At 41.3% G+C, this 20,506-nt stretch overlaps 1 protein-coding gene across 1 annotated transcript in view; it reads left to right on the forward strand.

Annotated features, from left to right (window-relative positions):
- Positions 1-526: 526 nt before the first annotated feature.
- The window catches only part of NINJ1 (ninjurin 1), a 31,415-nt gene continuing 11,435 nt past the window's right edge, over positions 527-20,506 (forward strand). Inside the window, exons 1-2 of the mRNA XM_054975180.1 lie at positions 527-812; positions 16,870-17,101. Coding sequence (XP_054831155.1) covers positions 732-812; positions 16,870-17,101 — 313 coding nt within the window. The 5' untranslated portion in view covers positions 527-731. The remainder of the gene's footprint in view (positions 813-16,869; positions 17,102-20,506) is intronic.

Consider the following 20,506-nt stretch of genomic DNA (forward strand, 5'->3'; position numbering starts at 1 on the left):
CCTAACCTATCCACAGGGTTGTTGTTTTGAGGATAAAATGATGTAAACTGGTTTGGGTCCCTATTGGAGAGAAAAGCAGGGTATAAATACTTATGTAAGTAAGAGAAGACTTCTGTATAATCCAAAAGTTTGCACAGTGCATTGTGAAGACTGCTTCGTCTTTAAAAGGATATTGTTTGTATCCTCGACATATGGAATGTTAGGTTTTTGAAATCCAGCGGGATAAATATAGATCTAGCTCTTGCTTTCCATTCCCCGCCCCTGGCCCAACTAAATTCAACCTCCGCAATGTTTGCCTCATTAGCCCGGGAAAGGCAGCGACGTTTCATGTGGGATAATCGCTACCTCCCGGGAAAGGGATCACTCCACCTACAGTCACTAGCGGCGATGCTTTCTATTTAACTGCCCAGGATCCGCAAACACAGGAAAAACGCGGCCAAAGGGGATCTCCGCGGCTGCTAAACATCCGTAGCAGCCCAGTCCGAGGCGGGTCGAGGTTTCCCTGGCTAAGTCGGCGCTGCCGCTCTTGCGAGTATTGCCGAGCTGCCGGGAGGGAAACCTCGCGCTCAGCTCGCCGTTCCTTCCTTCCCTCCGTCCCTCCCTCCTACTCGCACTTCCCAAACAGCCGCCACCGCCAGGGAGAGGACGCCTCCCGGACAGCCACCGCCAAATTCGTAGTGGGTCTGCGTCGGCGCCGCTCTCCGGCAGGGCAACCAGGAGAGTGCCGCATCATGGGCTCGGCCGAAGAAACCCACGAGATGAACGGGCTGACTACAGGGAATGGCGGCAGCGACAGAACGCCGCCTGAGGAGGTAAGGAAGGTGCGGAATTGCTGCCGTGCAGCCTAACCCCTTTCTGCCCCAGCGGAACAAGGCATTAGAAGACGGATGAGTTGCTGGCAATGGAAAGCGGACAGAAGCAGCCTGTCGCTAGGGGTTCCATGCGCCTGCAGCTGGGCGGGAGAAGAAGGTGCCTCCCAACTCCGAAGGGCCTAGTTGCTCAGCAGCGCAGCGGAGCGCGGGCAGCGGTGTGCTTTCCTCCTGTGGGGGGTAGGACCAGACGGGACATTTCCCTTTTGCTTTCGGAAGCGCTTAGAAAGCGGCGAGATCGTGCTGTGGTAGCCCGGACGCGGAATTCCAGCAAATCTCGGCTCTTCTTTAGCGTCTCTCCCTGTAGTGCGAGGTTGAACGTAAACAGTAAAGGCTGCCTCGGTGAAGAAGAGTATCTCTAAGGCTGCGCCAGGTCTCCAGTCACGCAAGTTGTGAGGGTCAAAAGAGGGGACTTGGCGACAGTACGGGATTGACAACCGACCGTTGAAAGAAACCGTGTGGCGCCTGGGTGGGAATCCGAGGGTGGAACCCAGCAGTAAAAGCTCTACACAGCAATACCATTGGCTTGCAAATCCTTTATTGTCAAGTGATACACCCATACATAAGCGTAGCCATGCTGATTCGGCGCAATGATCCATCTAGCCCTGTTCTCCACAGTGGCCAGACACATCACAGGGGAGTCGGCATGCAGCCAGTGTGGTTAGAGAGTTGGACTAGGAGCTGAGAGACCCAGGTTTGAATTCCTGCTCTGTCAGGGAAGCTTGCTGAGTGACCTTGGACCAGTCACACACTCTTGGCCTAAACTGTAGGGTTGTCGTGAGTAAGAGAGAAGAATGATGAAACCCCCTTTGGGTCCCCATTGGGAAGAAAGGGCGAGGTATAAAATGAAAATTAAAAAAGCACCCACAAACAACAGCGCCCATTTGCTGACTGCTCCCTAGCATTCAACCTTTTAGAGGCATTCTGGCTCTGAACCTGGAGGCCCAGTCAGCTGTGGGTACAGACTATGCCTGATAGTTGTCAATAAATCTGTCCAATCCCCCTTTTAAAAACCATCTTGGTAGGGACACATCTTGTGGCAGTGAGTCTCATAAGTCAACTATTCATTGTATGAAGTTGTATTTCATTGTATCTGACTTGAATATATTGTCAGTCAGTTTCATAGGATGTCCTAAGTTGAAGCAATATGACAGAGGCAGAAAAGTTTATTTTGATCCACTTTCTCTACCTCTATTAAGTCATCCCTCAGTTACTCTTTTCTAAATTTATGGCTTCTGATGCTTTAATCTTGCCTCATAGGAAAGATGCTCCAAGCCTGTGATCATTTTGATTGTACCTTTCTGTATTTTTTCCGGCCTTGCTATTCCTATACTGCCAATTTTATTCTCATTTCCTTTCCTGATGAGCCCTAGGATGGAATTTCTTTTTTTAAAATCAGTGTTGCACACTGAGTTGACATTTTCAACAGACTATCCACTTGTTCTTGGATGGTCATTATCATCTCAAACCCCATCAGGATATATGTGAAATCAGGTTGGGGTTTTTTTTGCCTTCATTGTCCCAAGCACAGAACAAAAGCTAGCAGTACATAACTCAGAACAGGTGAACCAGACTGCAGGAAAATCAGTGACTCTATGGCAGAGGAATCAAAGCCATACAGAATAAAAAACAGCAGGAAACGATCGATTTGTCTTCTGCAGAGACACAGGCAACCCACTCTTTGTCACTCATATATGCTTTCATTCACACAGACATCTTACTCACAGACGGTTTACTCTCACAGTATGCTCAGGATTAGAACAGAAGAGATGCAGGAGATTTAATTACAGATTTCCTAGCATTTTTGGTGCATGTGGAGTATGATAAATTGGAGTATGAGGAAATGCTGGAAGATCTACAGTGTTTTAATGGCAAAGTACTCCTATTTTGCACAGAGAAGGGCTCCATTTGGACTGGTGAGCTATGGAGTATGTGTGTGGGTAACTCCCGTTTGCTATTTCCTTACATCAAACAGCCACAGGTAACCTATTTATTTAGCCCCCAAGGGCAAATAGCAGTTCTAAATTGCCTCTCCCAGTCTGCTGTTCAGTAATCTGTTTACAGATTTTCCAGTGTTCTGTCTTAACTTAAAAGCTTCTTGTGTAGGCCTATAGGTCAGTATCTCAGATTGCTAGGTAAAGTCTCTATTAATGGATTGTTCAGCATCTTTTAAAGTTTGACCCCGAGAGCTGTATATTTGTACCTTGTATGAATTATTACTCCATTTGTGGTTTTGAGTTCTTGTAAGGCTATTGTGTATCGAGAAGCTCTACTGTGGATTTAAGTTGTTGTGAATTGTGATTAAATATCTTACACTTGTACCTTGATTGATATATTAATTCTTATTAGTAAGTTTACATGGGATTTTCCTTGCTCCTGAAAGTATATTTGTACCTGACATCCCTAGGCCTCTGTGGCACAGCCTTAAAGAGAAGGCTTCTCATGATAAAGGGGATTGGTAGTATTTTCCTCTGCCCCCTAAACTAACACTAACACAATGATATCATTATAATATGAACTGGGAGGGCCAGAGTTGCAATTAGTCTGTCTATAAAATAATGGAAGCAAATAACACCTTGCATGTAGGATGAACAGGAGACTACTCAGAAATTTAGGGCTTAAGCTAAGGATCACCATACAGAGGTCACTTGCCCAAATCTGGACCTCATACACCCAGTACCAACCCCTGTGTGGAGACATCAGAAGTGTGGAGAAAGTGGCATCACCCTATTTGCTCTTTATAGGGCTCCTCCAGGGAAGACTGGTTCCTGGCCAGGCTTTAATAGTTTAGTTTCTTTTTTAAAGAATGAATGTTGCACCATATTCATTTCAAATGAAAAGTGCATCTATCTCAACTGTTCAGAATGATGCAGACATGATATTATTTACACTATGTTACTTTTCGTTGAAAAGCATGTGCCAGAGTTCTTCAGCTGCCTTATATCACATTTCCTGTCAGCTGATTTCCATCCTTGATGCTGACATGTTGCTAGACTGGGATCCAAAGTCACACAGCCATTATCACACAGTCACACATATCCTTCCTGGCAGAAGAAGCCCAAGTGGAATTAAAAGCAGCAGTCACCATTTTCCCACTTATTTACATCTAAGGAGAGATAAAGGTATACTGCAAAACAAGTACAACTGTATTTTTATTTTTCTATGTATAAATTTATCATTAATTACTTTTATAATGAACTTTATGCAAATAGACTTATAGTTCAAAAGACAAGTGTTGGATCCAAATCAGTGTGAGTGTAGCAAAGCTTGTGGAGCAGACTTTGCCGCCTCACCCTCTTGCAGAAGCCCACTGATCCTCCAGTGAACGTTGTATTAGGCACCTGGATACAAACTTCATGCAATGTTAAGCAGAAAAAAATTAGATGCCGTTTGATGGAGAACATCTTGCAAAAGCATATATGTGCAAAGAGCTATGGTGAAACAAACATGCCCTGCAAAAAGAAAGGATGGAGAAACACCTTCACTGCAGAAGTGCAAGCAACAAGAGGTTTCCCAGTTTCTCCCCGTATTTCAGTGGCAAAGAAAACATATTTCATCTCTGCTCTGTACAACCTTTGTATAAGTTTTCATGCTTAAGCACATCATGTAGTCCATGTTGCAAAATTTGCAAACAGCAGCAAGGAAGCTATAGCTGAACAGAAATATCTTTGACAACATTTAGTAATTTCTGTCATTTTAGATATTAAATTTTAGATTTTCTTAAAATTATTGTTTTAAAATACATTTGCTTTCCTCATAACCTTTGAGAATAAGGTGGGTTTAGAATCTTAATAAATGAAATATCCTATCAATGGAAAGTCTGTTATTTTAATGTCAGCTAATTACCCTGTGGAAGGCTGAAAGAATATTAAAAATACATAGGAGTCACAAAACTAATTGTATGACTGAAATTCTTTTTATCAAATAAGGGAGAGTGGCCATGGCTCAGTGCTAGACTACCTGTTTTGCATGCAAAAGGTCCCAAATTCATTCCCCAGCACTGAAAAGATCGGGTAACGGGAAATGTGGAACAACTTCCACCTGAGGACCTGGAAAGCTACTGGAAATCTACTGCCAGTCAAAGTAGGCAAGACTGACCTTAACAGGCCAATGGTTTAATTCAGTCTAAGGCAGCTTCATGTGTTCTAATATAGTTTCCTGTATAGCCAGGAATTTGTTTACAATTTAATGTTAATTGAAATATCTGCAAGCCAAGTTAGGATTTACAGAATCTTCCTGTGACTGGGGCTGTAATCAGAGCAGGGGTGGCCAGGCTAGTAGAGAGTAACAGGATGGGCAGAGCTCGCTGTTCCATTCTACCTCCTCCTTTGGAGTATGCTAGAAAATAGATACAGAGGTGGTGCCACAAAATCATTATTTCCACTACCGTTAGAGATTCATGCCCTTGCACAGGAGAAGTTACCTCATTCCCTTCTGTTGTGCTCCCACCCCAGGCCTCAGCAAGCCACATGCGAATATAAGAAGAGCCCTGCAGGATCAGACCAGTGGTCCCTCTAGTCCAGCATCTTGTTTCACACAGCAATCCCAACAGTTGCCCTGGAGAGCCAACAAGCATGGCATAGAGGAAGTTACGGCCTTCCCCTAAAGCAGCCTCCTAGCACTGGTATTCAGAGGTTTGCTGCCTCTGTGTCTGGAGGTTCTCTTCACTCACCGTAGCTCACTCTTAAAACCAGCTAGGCCATTGGCCATCCCTACTTCCCCTGGCAATGAATTCCACTATTAATTACTCACTGAGTAAAGTTATTAACCATTAATTTAATTGAGTGTTCCTGAGTTCTACTATTATAGGAAAGAGTAAGAAGCTTTCTCTGGTCACTTTCTTTACCCCATGCACAATTTTATAAACTTCTGTTATCCCTCCCTTTGTTACGGTTTTTCTAAACTAAAGAGCACCAGATTCTTTAGCCTTTTTCAAGTCCTGCCTGGGCATGCATAGTTGTTTTGCCTGTGCCAGACCTTCCTCGCTTCCTCACTAAAGCCCTGCTCCTTAGCCAAAAGTGTGTCCAGCCATTCCTGGGGTACTCCTCATGCCAGCTATCCCCATGCTACATGCACAGCATATAGACCCTCACCACAGGGGCTCCCTTTTGTCACTGTGCCTCACAGGAAGTTGTGCACCTGTCCCTCCTCTCTGTCCTCTGGGTGACCCTGTCTATGCATCTCACCACACCTGAATTTCTGAGTAAGGAAAGACTTAGATATACATAGGATATAAAGCATACTGTGAAATTGCTTCCCCATCGTAGCCTAGCAAGAGCCTGGAAAGCATTGCACATGTGCATCACATATGTACCGACATAGATCTACTGAACTGAGTGTACTGCTGCACAGGAAGGAAAAATCCGTGTGTCTAGTTTCAGGGGGGTAGCCATGTTGGTCTGCAGTAGATGAACGAGGTTTGAGCCCAGTAGCACCTTAAAGACCAACAATGAGTTTCCAGGGTATATATAAGCTTTCGAGAGAGAAGCTCCCTTCATAGGGTTGCCAGCTCCAAGTTGGGAAATTCCTGGAGATCTGGGGGTGGGGGTGGGGGGGGTGAAACCTAGAGAAACCTGGAGAAAGTGGGGTTTGGGGAGGGGAAGGACCTTGGCATGGCATAATTCCATAGAGTCCATCTCCCAAAGTAGCCATTTTCTCCAGGTAAACTGATCTCTGTGGCCTGAAGACTAGTTGTAATTCTGGGAGATCTCCAGCCACTACCTGGAGGATGGCAAACCTATCCCTTCATCATATACGTCTGATGCCTGCATGTAGTTACCATCCTGCAACCCTTTGGAACAGATCCAGGAGCATTGCTTCAGCAATGTTTTTATTTAAAATAACACCTATAACATGGAGATTTTTCTTTATAGCCAAATAAAGTGGATATTGGATTAAACTGTATAACCTTGAGAACACTGAACTCAGTATAAACACATCCACCTCAGTTCTAGCTCATTTACTGTCATAGGAGAGGATCACAAATACCACTTTGCTGGGAATTTAAACTCCAGATGCAGTCTTAGCATAAGCAAGTCTGCAACTTGTATTTTCTGTCATTAGATTGTTATACAAGTTGAATTTTGGTCCAGTCTGCGCATTGCCTACGTCATAAGGAGAAGACTTGGAATAACCTAGCCTGTGGGAGGAACTCTTAATACAATGTGTACCCCCAAGTCATAGTTTAATTCTTCCATCTGGTACAGAGAGTTTGTACGCCAGACCTAGTCACCAAAAGGAATGAGTGTTGCTTAGAGATGTGAAGGCAGAATATTTGAGGGGAAGAGGGTTTTTTCCTTTCAGCTACTTTTTTGGGGAGCACCAAAACAAACAAAAAAACCCATGATTGGAGTTGGAATACTTTTCAAGATAAGATTTTACTCCTCAAAATTCATAATATGAAGATTTTTATGTAACGCCTCTATGATATTGGAGAGAGGTGCTTACCATGTATATGTAGACATGTACAATATTTTGAAGGATATATTTATTGTTTAAATGTAATTGCGCCCACAGTTAATAAGCTATAATGTGTATGATGATGATAAACTGCTGAAGAGTTAATTGTTTTCAATGTGATAATGTTTAACCTGATAGCCAAATATGCTGTTAGTCCCATTATGACTGTGCGAAGGTGGGGGTGCTACCTAGTCACAGCCGATTTATGGTAACCCTGCTAGGTTTTCAAGGCAAGAGACTAACTGGCAATTTGCCATTGCCTGCCTCTGCATAGCAACCCCGGTCTTCCTTGGTGATGTCCCATTCAGTTACTAACCAAGGCCAACCCTGCTTAGCTTCAGAGATCTGATGAGATTGGGCTAGCTTGAGCTATCCATATGAAACTGTTTTGTCCTAATAAGAGACTTTTTTGTTTACTCTAAAATTAATATGTTCTGTTTTCAATGATTTTTTCTGCCTCTCAGATGGTAAAAATTAAGATACACGTGTTAAAGTAACACAGAATGCTGCAGTTTGCAGCTCTCTAATATTAGGTGTATTTCAGTTTTACTTGTAGAAATCTAAGGCATTTATACTTTTTAATTTCATAAATGTCAAATAATACATGCTAATGAAGTTGTAAAAATGAACATTATGTAGTAAAATAAGTTTAGAGTTGATAAGAGAACAAGTAATACATATATTTAAAGGGAGAGACACAGACGTAATGTGCTGTGCCAGGGCTGATTGAGTTAAAATAGGCCCCAAACACTAAACTGGGGGCCAACTTTTACTTAATTGGCCCCAGTGCAACCCATTATTTCTGCATCATTCCGGGAATAACATCATTCTTGGAGCAACAGGCATGCAGGGATGCTTTGGAGTGCACGGAAGAACACTTCACCTTCCACTGTGTTCCAGCATCTTTCCCACCCCCACCAGCCAGCTGAAAGGTGGGGGGGGGGGGCAGATGGTGGGAGCAAGGGATCTCCTGCCCCCAACAGGGGATTGGCAAGCTTAGGTAGACTAGACTGATGCACTAGATAACGTGCATCTCTGGAAACTGCAGACTTGTGCAAATTCAGTTTGCTTCAGAATTGTGGTGAGGAAAGAAGCGGTTTATCCTCCACTTGGTTTTAGTAATTGAAATCTGTATTCCCATTCTTCTATTAATATTATAAAAGTGGGGGCAGAGAGAAAATAGTTTAAAAACATATGTTTCATTTAAAATACTAATATTGGGACAACATATCTGACGGACCACCTACTCCCTTATGAACCTATCTGACCATTCCAGACATTTTCTGAGGCCCTGCTTTGGGTGCCCACACCACTGGAACTCTTCCTGGAGACATTCATCTATCTCCTTCAATTGCCTTCTTCAAAGTCACCAGCTGCACTCCAGCTGGTACAAGATACTACAGCTTGATTATTATCAGGAGCTAGGTGGAGCATGAATATTACTTCCATTCTGCAATCATTCCATTGGCTATCCATCAAATACCAGGTTCAGTTCACAGTTTTGTCCATCACATACAAAGTCTTTCATGGACTTGGCCCTTCTTATCTGCAGGAATATCTCTATACCTATGCTCCACCACAACTGTTTCAGTCATCAGAACAGGGCCTTCCGCAGATACCACCCTGCAAATGGGCAAAATCAACAGATGTCCCCAAACATGCATTCTCTGTGGTGGCCCCCACCTTACAGAATGGCTTGCCTGAAGAGGTCAGGAAAGCTCACACACTCTTGGCATTCTGCAAACTAGGCTTTAGGCTGATCCTGCACTGGGCAGGGGGTTGGACTAGATGGTCTGTATGGCCCCTTCCAACTCTATGATTCTATGAAACTATGCAAAACTGAATTATTTCTACTCAAGCGATAGGACTGTCTTGTAAGGTAATGGTTCAGAGAGATGCTCTGGTAAAGGGACAGGTACTGTACTCTGGGTACTACTGGGTACTCTCTATTAATTTATAAAGGCTCCTAGTAGGAAGTTTCCACATTGTTTAATGTCACATTAGTTTCTGCAGTGTTTAATCTCTGTTTTACTGGACTTGAATTTATGTGTCAAATTTCTGCTATGCATAGTGTATTGTTTATTGAATATCCCAGCTGTTGATCATAATCACTTACACTGTTTAATCTGCCTTGAGTCTCAGTGAGAAAGGTGGACTATGAATAACATAAATAAGAAATAAAATAAAAAATAATACATTTTCCACTAGTGGGTGAAGACTTTTTTGGGTTTTTTTGGTATTCCCTCAGTGATCCCTCTTTCCTGCCCAATGTTTCAATGTTTTTTTTATATATTTTTGTATGTATTTAGCTTTGGTTTTAATTGTTTTAATGATGCATTGGGGGTTTTGTTTGGTTTTAGTGGTTTTAAAATGTGATTTTATTACTTATGTTTAAATTTGTTAGCCACTTTGGTGGCCCTTGTGAGGACAGAAAGGTGGGATAGAAATGTTGTTAAATAAATAAATAAATAAACCTGTGATGTTTCACATAGAAAGCAGTCTGCTCTTCCCTACTGCTTTGGCAGCCATAATACAAGAAGATGTATTTTAAAAAAACTTGTTTCAGAAAACTAAAGTAGAAAAAGATACCCAGTGGAGGCATACTTTCTAAGAAGGCTATGTATGTACCAGTGGTTCTTGTGGCTTTTCATTTTTATCTGAACACCCTTGTCCCACTGCAAATCGGTGTGTTTCCCATACATAATTTCTTCTTTTGGCTCTGTGATTCAGTTTTTAAATTTACGCCTAAAAAGATCATGAAACATCTACCCAAAAGAAAAATAGTCAGTTATCACAGTTCAGCTACTGTAGCTTTAACTTATATTGCCCAACTTTTTTAGAGAGTGAAATTGTAAGTGTCTTAATTCCTCTCTTCAACTGAAGATGTTTTTGATTTCAGAATAATCTTCTCTAATAATGTTCCAGATGTCAGTATATGAGCATGTGTATCTGTCAGCATACTTCTCCTCAGCTACTTCACCTGTATAGAGGTATATGGGAATGGGAACATGATGAACTGTGCTTCAGGAAAGCATGTTTTTATGTCTGGGATGTAGACCCTAGAAAATAGCATGAAGGAACGGACTCTCTGTGCAGAGTTAAGGACCATTTTGACAGCAGCCATACACAATTTCTTTCTGCCTTCCCTTCATCTGCACATTTGAAATTCTGAACTCACCATGCTAAAAAACTTAGCCCTTCACAATATGATGGAGATCTCCCTAGGACATAAAAATGTCTTTCATCTCTGATATTTTGATTAGGGGTGTGCAGCCCGAAAAGATTCAAGTTTCCTGCTTCAGGTTTACCCAAAGTGGGGGGGAAATTCGGAAATACCATAATTCCGAAGCGGTAAGCTGCTTCGGAATTATGGTATTTTACTCGCTTTGGTATGCTCCATAAATATTTGGAGCATACTGAAGTGAGGGGGGCAACCCCTCCACCCCCACCTCCCACTTCCTCTGGGGCAACCCCTCCGCCCCGCCCCCCCACTTACCTGGCTGGAGGGAGAGCAGGAGGGCCATGAGCTGGGCAGCGGGTTGCCACGCCGTGGTGGTGGTGGTGGCGGCGGCAGCAGCACGAGGCTGCGACGGCCTGGAGCCAGCCAGCTCCTCTGCTGCCGCACCGCCTCCTGAGCCTGCAGGGCAGTGGAGAAGGGCAGAGCCACCTCCTCCGGCCCTCCCTGCCCCTCAAATGGCTGTGGCAGCCATTTGAGGGGCAGGAAGGGCCGGAGGAGGTGGAGAAAGCCCTTCCTGCCCCTCAAATGGCCACCGCGGCACTGTAGCCATTTGTGCGGCAGGAAGGGCTTTTTCCATGGCCCCACAGGGAGGGCCGGAGCCACTGCTGCTACCAACAAGGTAAGCGGCAGAGTCCTTTAAACTCAGCCCCGAAGCTTTCCAAAGCATTACAAATGCTTCGAAAGCTTTGATTTGGGATTTCCGAATCGGGGCCAGATTCAGAAATCCTGAATCTTTACGGATCGGGTCCAATTCGAGCATTTTTTCTGAATCGGATTCCCAAACCGCACATGCCCAATTTTGATTGTAGATAAAAACTTTTTCAACTATATCAGTTTTCATATTCATTCAGAATTCAATATAGGTATTACTGCTGCCCTCTCAGAACCCTTTGGGGATCTTTATAATTATGTTTCAGGACTTCTTTTAAAATAGTTTACCTGACCAATCAATTGTTTAGTTTTATACACTTGTTCCAAAATTAATGGCATTTCTCTTGTTGCATCATTAATACATGAGACACAACCTGGCTGTTTTGTAAGTGAATAACTTCTTTCTACAAAAAGGGAAGTTCCGGTGAACTGAAAAGTATGAGTCATGGTGTATCAACCAAGTAACTTCTTATGAGCTATCAGAGTACTGCCCCACTACCAAAACATATTTTTCATAGTTTCAAATACATGTGATGAGAAAGGAGAAAAACATACTAACAATGTAAGTCTGTGGAGATGAAAATCAGCAAAATTTGGTAGTTTTTCTTACCATGATTCAGACTAATAGTTTACCAGAGGAATACATCCATGTATAACAAGTTGACTCCATCACACAATTTTGGAAACATTTTATAGGTTTCAATGTTTTAATTTTTGTATGTATATTTCAAATGAATATTTAAGTTCTATTATTTTAAATTGTTATTCAGTAGCATGTGATCAGGAAGAACAGATATAGGAAGTGCTAAATATAACCAAGTTATGGAGACCTTTTTTAGAATTTTAGAGAAGGCAGCGACAGATAAAGAAATGATAGAGAGGCTGCTTCTAGGCGGGTGTGCAGAAACATGCCCTCTCTATGACAGCAAGAGCAAGCAGCAGACAATGGGTGGGAATAGTGTCCACAAACACCCATGCCAGTCACTGCTGCTGCTGCCACCCACCCCACTCACAGGTTTACAGGGCTGCCAACTACCCCTTTAAACGCAACTTCTCTGTTCATTGACAGAACATATGGAGAGGGAAAGTGGACATGAGCATACTAGCCCTGCCCACACAAGATCTCCAGCTCATGAGCATGGCACCTACATGCAGAGGCAGTGTCACACATATGCTTTCTCCTTGTGATCAGGGCTGCTCCTTCCCCAGATCAGGGGAAGGAGGCATGTATACAGAACCATTAGTCAGTATCAAGATTAGTATTGTCCTCTCTGACTGGCAGTGAATCTACAGAATCTCAGGTAAAGGTGTTTTGTATTACCCATTACTGGATTCCTTTTATTGCATATTGAACCTGGATTGTTCTGCATGCAAAGCAGATGCTGTACCACTAAGCCATGGGCCCTGAACCACCTCCTTTCCCCTCACAAGCTGTGCTTATCAGTACAGCACAGCAAAGCAGGAAAAGTGGAAAATTCCTTTTAAAGAGTTAAAAGGGAGGAAAATGGTGCATGTTTAATATTTTAAAAGTGGTATTAGCTCTGCCCCCTCCATATACTGGCTACAGAGGGAGTGCCCACATACCCACTCTATTTCCAGTCATGTGGAGAACCAAATCTGAATTAGAAACATGACTTGCAGTGAGAAAGTGGTTAAGCCTCTCCTTGCACTTTTCCCCCTACACGAAACAGCCCCAAAGGTGCTATTTGCCCTGTTTGAGATTCTATGTGTACCAACTGGGAACACATGTATACCAACTGGGATCCACTGTGAAGATCTGAAAAGCAGGAATAACGTTTATTTTGTAAGAGGAGTCACAATGGCCTAGCAAATTGTCATTTTCCAAACAACATTTTCACTGATTAGTACTGTTAGTTTTTCAGGGGATGGGAAAACTTGCTGATGAACTGAAGCCAAACTGGAGGGATGTTTTTGGCCCAGTAATTAGATATTCAAAACAAAAAAGTGTTAATCTTTCAGATCAAGAGAAAAGCTTAAACATACAAAACCTCCTGCATAAGGATAGAATCAGATGGCTTCATTTCCAGTGCAGAAAAGGCTGCTGCTGCCTCATGATATTGTTTTCTCTGAGCAAAATATTTCAAGTATGGTTGAGTTGCAAAGATTCTAGAGGAAACTAGGTCATGTTTTGTAAACTTGCTGTCCTGGAATAAACTGGGAAGTTATCTATCATAGCAGAAACCATTAACTAGGCTGAAACTTTCTTGGATTTAAAAAGGCACACCATAAACATACATCTAGTGACTTGGTTAGCACAGAAAAAGTGAAATCTGGGTGTTTTGATCAATGCCACTGAAGAGTATGATTAGAAAGCATGTTCTTCTGGTAGACATAAAAAGAAACTCTTAGGAGAGATGCATACTTTCCCCAAAATGATATAATAAGCTAAAGAAAATATTTTATGATGTATAAAAAGGCCCCCAAAGCATGGACGTTTAAATACTTTTACTTCACTTTGTTAAATATTGTTATATGGATTTTCATATGATAAGCATGACAAATGTAACATTATAATACTTAGGAGGTATATTCTGTGGTTTTTCTAAACTCTTAACATGCATAAATATAATGAAAAATGCAGTTTTGCTGTTGTATGTGATTTTTGCATAGCATAGGACAGGACTGGAAGGAACGATCTGCCTGCCTGCCCTCTATTCAGTATCAGCATTCTGCAGTTTGCCCACATTATCTGATCATGGTGTGTTTCATATTAGATTCCTTTGTGGAAAAGATTTTTTTTAATATGCAGAAGCTGTATTATGTAATGTCTTCTTGCAGCCTAACACAAGTTTGCCCCTCCTCAGTATCCAAATTCTATTCCAGCATTGTTTGATGCCGCAGAAATCTAAGCTCTTGTAATATTACATTTTACATTACATTGCATTTTAAAATCTATTTATATATGTATATATATTTTAAATGCTCATCGAGCATTTTATTGTACCCAACCCTGAGCCTGTTCGCGGGGAGGGAGGGCTAAAAATAAAACGAATAAAAAAATAAAAATTATTACGGAAGTTGTCTTCAGAGATCCAAAAGAGCAAAGTTCACTACTGGAACTCATTTCAGACACTGGTGGAATCTATTACAAGTAATATCTCTGTAGTCAAGTTTCATATAGCTTCTCAAAGTAGGATTTATAATTTTGACTGTAATAGTGCGTACCTGATATATTGGGAAAATAGCCCTGGGTAATAAAGAATTTACATTTATCTATAACTTAAAAATAAACTCTCCATCTTTTCTAAATAATTCTAAGGTTCATATTTTCCTACAGGCTAACCCAGATTGTTTGCATGCTTACACACAAACACACATTTTTACTATATTGTCGAAGGCTTTCACTGCCAGAAACGATGGTTGTTGTGGATTTCTGGGCTGTATAGCCGTGGTCTTGGCATTATAGTTCCTGACGTTTCGCCAGCAGCTGTGGCTAGCATCTTCAGAGGTGTAGCACCAAAAGACAGAGATCTCTCAGTGTCACAGTGTGGAAAAGATGTTGGCAGGTCATTTATATCTACTCAGGAGGGGTGGGGTTGGGCTGAGTCATCCTGTAAGAGTTTCCCAGGGTGTGGAATGCTAATGGAGGGAGGCTTCACTGTATCCTGAGGAGGTTCTTTTGCATATGGATTGGTGCTTGATGTGATAATCTTCTCTGCAGGGCTATTGTTGCGTATAGAGTGTTTTGTTAGCCTGGTGTTTTTCAGGACTGGAAACCATGCTCTATTCATTCTTAAAGTCTCTTCTTTCCTGTTGAAATTGTGCTTATGCTTGTGAAATTCAATGGCTTCCCTGTGCAGTCTGACAAAGTAGTTGGAAGTGTTGTCAAGTATTTTAGTGTCCTGGAATAGGATACTGTGTCCTGTTTGAGTTAGGCTATGTTCAGCCACTGCTGATTTTTCAGGATGGCCAAGTCTGCAGTGTCTTTCATGTTCTTTTATTCTTGTCTGGATGCTACGCTTTGTGGTCCCGATGTAAACTTGTCCACAGCTGCAGGGTATACGGTATACTCCTGCAGAGGTGAGGGGGTCTCTACTGTCTTTTGCTGAACGTAGCATCTGTTGTATTTTTCTGGTGGGTCTGAATACTGCTTGAAGGTTGTGCTTTTTCATAAGCTTTCCCATCTGATCAGTGATTCCTTTGATATATGGCAAAAACACTTTTCCTGTGGGAGACTGTTTTTCCTTAGTTGTTTGATTTATCCTTGGTTTACTCGCTCTTCTGATTTCATTTCTGGAGTAGCCATTTGCTTGAAGTGCGTGGTTGATTAATTTCCCCATTGAGAAAGTGTGGTTCACATAGCCGTCTTACACAGTCTACTAATGTTTTTATTATGCCTCTTTTCTGTCGAGGGCGGTGATTGGAGTTTTTGTGTAAGTACCGATCCGTGTGAGTTGGTTTCCTGTAGACCTTGTGACCTAACTGAAAGTTTGCTTTGCGGATGACCAAGGTATCTAGAAATGGAAGTTTACCCTCGGTTTCTCTCTCCATGGTGAATTGTATGTTCAGGTGGATATTGTTGAGGTGGTTTAAAAACTCCCATCAATTCTTCCTCACCATGGCTCCAAATGATAAAGGTATCATCCACGAACTGGAACCAGACTGTAGGTTTGTGGGGTGCTGATTCTAGAGCTGTTTTTTCAAAATGTTCCATGTAGAAGTTTGCTATAACTGGGCTGAGAGGGCTTCCCATGGCCACCCCATCCATCTGTTCATAGAATTCGTTATCCCATTGGAAGTAACTGGTTGTCAGACAATGGTGGACACATTTGTACTGCCTATATCTTATACCACAATTTCTCAGTATCTGTACAAAAACATAGTTATGATAGTGTCTTGCAATAAAATAATTTGCCTTCTGATGTTACTCTGACAGACATAGTCTGAACTGTAAGCATAATAAATGGGAGACAATATATGATGATTCTCTATTGTGGGCTATCTAAATATCTCAAATGTACTGACATAGTGGGGATTCTACATTATACATTCCTTCAAGGAGCTCAGGGTGACTTATATTCAGCTCGCAGGTGTCTCCCATCCAGATGCTGCCAAAAGTCAGACCCTCATCTATGCTTGAACTGTTGCATATTCCTTGTTTGTTTCTGTTTCAACTATAAAAGTACCATGTGGTTTCAGCTGAGAATTAGCTGTCCTATTTTGATTCTCAAATAGTATACACCAGGGGTGGGCAAATTGCAGCCCGCGGGCCACATGTGGCCCGCTACAGAGTTTTTTGTGGCCCGCCAAGACAGTCAGAAAAATCCGCCTTGAACTGAGATTTCCTTCATTTCCTTCATTCCTACATTTGTCTCATTAAACTGATTCTAAAATTAAATGTGCTTGCAGCTATAGATGATATGAAATTAGCACAATAAATAAATTGAATAAAACGACCACTATTTTATTTAATTTATATTTATTGATTTTTATGATACAATTTATACCTTTTCTGAAATGCAAAGTTAACTAATGAATGCAATCATTTTAAAAGGTGCAGCCCTCTGCTAACCTCCGCTCCCACAAAGTGGCCCCCGAACCAAAACAATTGCCCACCCCTGTTATACACAATACACTGTATAAACAATGCATTTTCTTTTCTTTTTATATTGGAAATATTTTGCCTTGCAGCCTCAAAGACAGTGGCTACGGAGGAACAGACCGATTAATATTAACCATTATGCCAATAAGAAGAGTGCGGCTGAGAGTATGTTGGACATTGCTTTGCTCATGGCCAATGCATCCCAGCTCAAAGCAGTGATGGAACAAGGACCTTCCTTTTCATTCTATGTTCCTCTTATTGTCCTTATCAGCATCTCACTCACACTACAGATTGGAGTTGGCGTGCTTCTGATATTCCTTGGTATGTACAGGGACAACAAATATTGATTTTTCCCACCCTTAATGCATCTATTGGTATCTCTATTTCCAAGTTTTTAAAAGGCCTGCTAATTTTTTAAAAATAATCATTATATTCTATTTTTACAAGTAGTTTACTGTCTAAAGAACTGGTTTTCTGAAGATAAATAGTTTTGAATGTCTTCTAAAATTTAGAATATCTTCTAAAAATAAACAGAAATACATTCAGAAGTCTGGTGATACAAATACAAAGGCAAGATATCATTTCAGTTTTTAATAGCAGCATACTAATTCTAAGACAAACAATGCATGGTATAAAAGTTATTCTGAAGCTTAATTTGTATGTGTTTAAAAACAAAACTCTGGATACCATTTTGTTGTGCTAATATTGGCTTCTTACTTTTTACTCAGTTTACTACTAGAATCACCAATGCATGATTATGACCCCATAAAATTAGAGGTACTGTTCAAGGATAAAGGGGAGGGTTGTCACTTTCTTTCAGCAATTACTTTTCTAGTCATCTGTAGACAATGAGAATTGCTCCCAATTGAGAGAAATGTGGCTAAGGTATTTTTGTTTCCTTTTAAAGCCACAAATAATGAGGCATGAGTGTGTGTCAGCTGCAAGGCTGGTTTAAAAAACTATAGTCGAGACTAGAGATGGGCATGAACAGCAATACGAACAAAAACAAGCCACGAACAGCCCAATCTGCTGTTCACGAGCAAGCTGTTCATGAGGCCCTGTTCCCGGTGAACATATGTTCATTCCAAGCCTTCTTCGTGGTGTTCATCAGCCATTCGTAAAGCCAGACAGTCTGGCGCCTTTCAATCAATTCCCCTGGCAACATAGGCATGGACTGTCTGAACTCTGAACTCCTTCTGGCTTGTAACCCCTCAAAGTGGCTTCCAGCAGACAGTCCAGTTTTTGCCACTGTGAAGAGAAAATGACATGAAAGGGGGAGGGCCCATGGACTCTCCTTTCCCCGGCTCAAGTTCAGCTAAGTCCCAAGGGGGCCGTTCTGGCTCCCACGAACCTCCAACGAACATGTTCGTGAACATGTCATGTCCATCGATGTTCGTGAATCTCTGTTCGTGGATGGCAACAAACATTGTGTTTGGTTTTTTTTTCTGTTCATGCCCATCTCTAGTTGAGACTAACTTTTGTTGGCTTACTGGCAAGGCTATTGAATATAGAAAACAGTGAAAATATTTTTTCCTGAAACTGTGTGTTTCTGTCATTTATATGTTTTGGCAAAATGCTGCTCAAAGATTGTAAAGTTGTGACTTTTGTTTCTAAGCAGCTCCAGAAGAATATTGAAACTGTCCTTCTATTCCTAGAATATACAGTCTGAATTACAGTTTTCTACTATACCTGATTAAACATAATGAGTATACTCTGCCATTTTCCAAATATAAAGTTTTCTTCTAAGTTACAGCACAAAAATCTCTTACTGGGAAATTGAACTAAACAATTTTAAAACCTGTCATCTGAAGTTTAGAAAATGATAGCTATAAGCCAAGGACCTGCAAAAGATAATTCCAGGGTTTGCATCCCCTGTGCCCAAAATACAGTGATATAAAAAACTATTAATAAAAAAATATCATGAGCTATCCTCACCTTCTGCATGTTACCAAGTTTTGTTTTTCCCTAGAAATATAACATGGACTCAGAAGAACACCAGAAATAAACAGCTAAACAGCGCAGAGAAAAATCCTACGAAATTAAAACTTTTTTAAAAAAGAAAAGCCTACAGCAGATGTTTTGCAGTCTTTTCCTGGGTCTTCAGTCTTTTCCTTCTCTTTACAGTGGGTCCATTTCTAAGCACAGTGCTTAAAATATAGCCTCCTTCATTAGATTATCCACTGACAGGAAGGCAATATTTTTTATCCATTCAAGAAGAGGAACTTCATGTGAATCATTCCAACTGGGATTTGATGTCAAAAGCCCCTGTTTTTCCCAGTAAAAGGTGCTTGAAATGTATCTTTCAAGGCACCGAACTGTGACTAGTGCTCTTTCATTAAGGTATAGAAGAGAAGGTTGAGAGTAGGAATCTGAAGACACTGGCATAATGTTCTTACATTGTTGATATTGGCAGTCTCGGTTTCACCTTATTAGAAAATCAGCCAAAACCATTTTACTTGATTCTGGGTAGCCACATCCAGATGGCCAGCCACTCTTCCTGTTACACTATAATCCTTCAAGACACAAAGAGAGTTTTGCAAGAGAGCAGTTGTTTGTTTGTACATCTCTTTGTCATCTTAGTACAGAATAGGACAGCTCCTGGTATCCTCTTTTGTTCTGATTGTATATGCTGTTTCTAGGGTTGCTAACTCTAAGTTGGAAAATTGGAGATGAAGTCTAGGGAAGGTAGGGTTTGTTTATACCGAACAAAATGGGGTATAAAGCCAGAGTCCACCCTCCAATGCAGCCATTTTCTCCAGTAGAACTGATCTCTGTTATCTGGAGATCAGCTGTAATTCCAGAAGATCTCGGGGCCCCACTAGGAGATTGGTAACTCCAGCAATTTACTATTACCCTGATGTCAAATCCAAGTTCCCTGTTTGGTATTGTTTGTTTGTGAAGGAGAAAAAGTGTTCAAACCCATCAGCAGTCTGATTTATATTACTGTGAAGAGGCAGTATTTTATTCTGTTAACAAGTGAGAACAGAAGCTTATTGACTTGCTTTGTTCTCTGCTGAACTGAGAAGTGAGCTAAGCTGAACTATTAGCCTGTCTTAAAGGGCAGGGTTTCCAGCTCTAATAACAAATTTTAAAAAATATATGATAACATTCCCAGTCAGGTTATAAGTCTGCAAAAGGTTTTATAAGGTTTCTCTTTGGTGAACTCTAATCATGGAAGACCCTATATTAACCATCAGAGCCTTTATTTACCTCTTTAAGGGAGAAAATTGAAATAGTTCAGGATATGCAAAATGACAGTAGGCCTGGAATGGTATAAGAGAATGCTTAACTATACCCATACTGAAGAATGGTTTCAAGTTTTAACTTTGTTGTGTTGTATTATAATGGAATATAATGGAATAGGATTACTGCAGTTTCATTTCAAAGCTAAGAACCTGGCTTTGTCAATAGAGACAGCTGTATTTTACAACCTTCCATGCCTCCAGTACTGATGAATCATCACACTTCAGCTCTACAACCAGATGACTTTTGAACATATAAATCTGAGTTACACACAATGCCTTTCACTGTATTCTCCCCTACCAGCTGTCTGCCCTGTGGAAAAAATATTCTAATGTTCTAATCTGAAAGTGAAAAGAGGAATGGTATGCTGTGGCTAGGATCCAAACTGTGTGTCTATTTTCCACAAGTTCAAATGAACTTTGGACAGACGTTTTTCAGATATCAGCCCTGTATGTCACACAGCAAACTGGTTTTGAAACACAG

The sequence above is a fragment of the Eublepharis macularius genome, chromosome 4, assembly GCF_028583425.1.
Source record: "Eublepharis macularius isolate TG4126 chromosome 4, MPM_Emac_v1.0, whole genome shotgun sequence".
Classification (NCBI taxonomy): domain Eukaryota; kingdom Metazoa; phylum Chordata; class Lepidosauria; order Squamata; family Eublepharidae; genus Eublepharis; species Eublepharis macularius.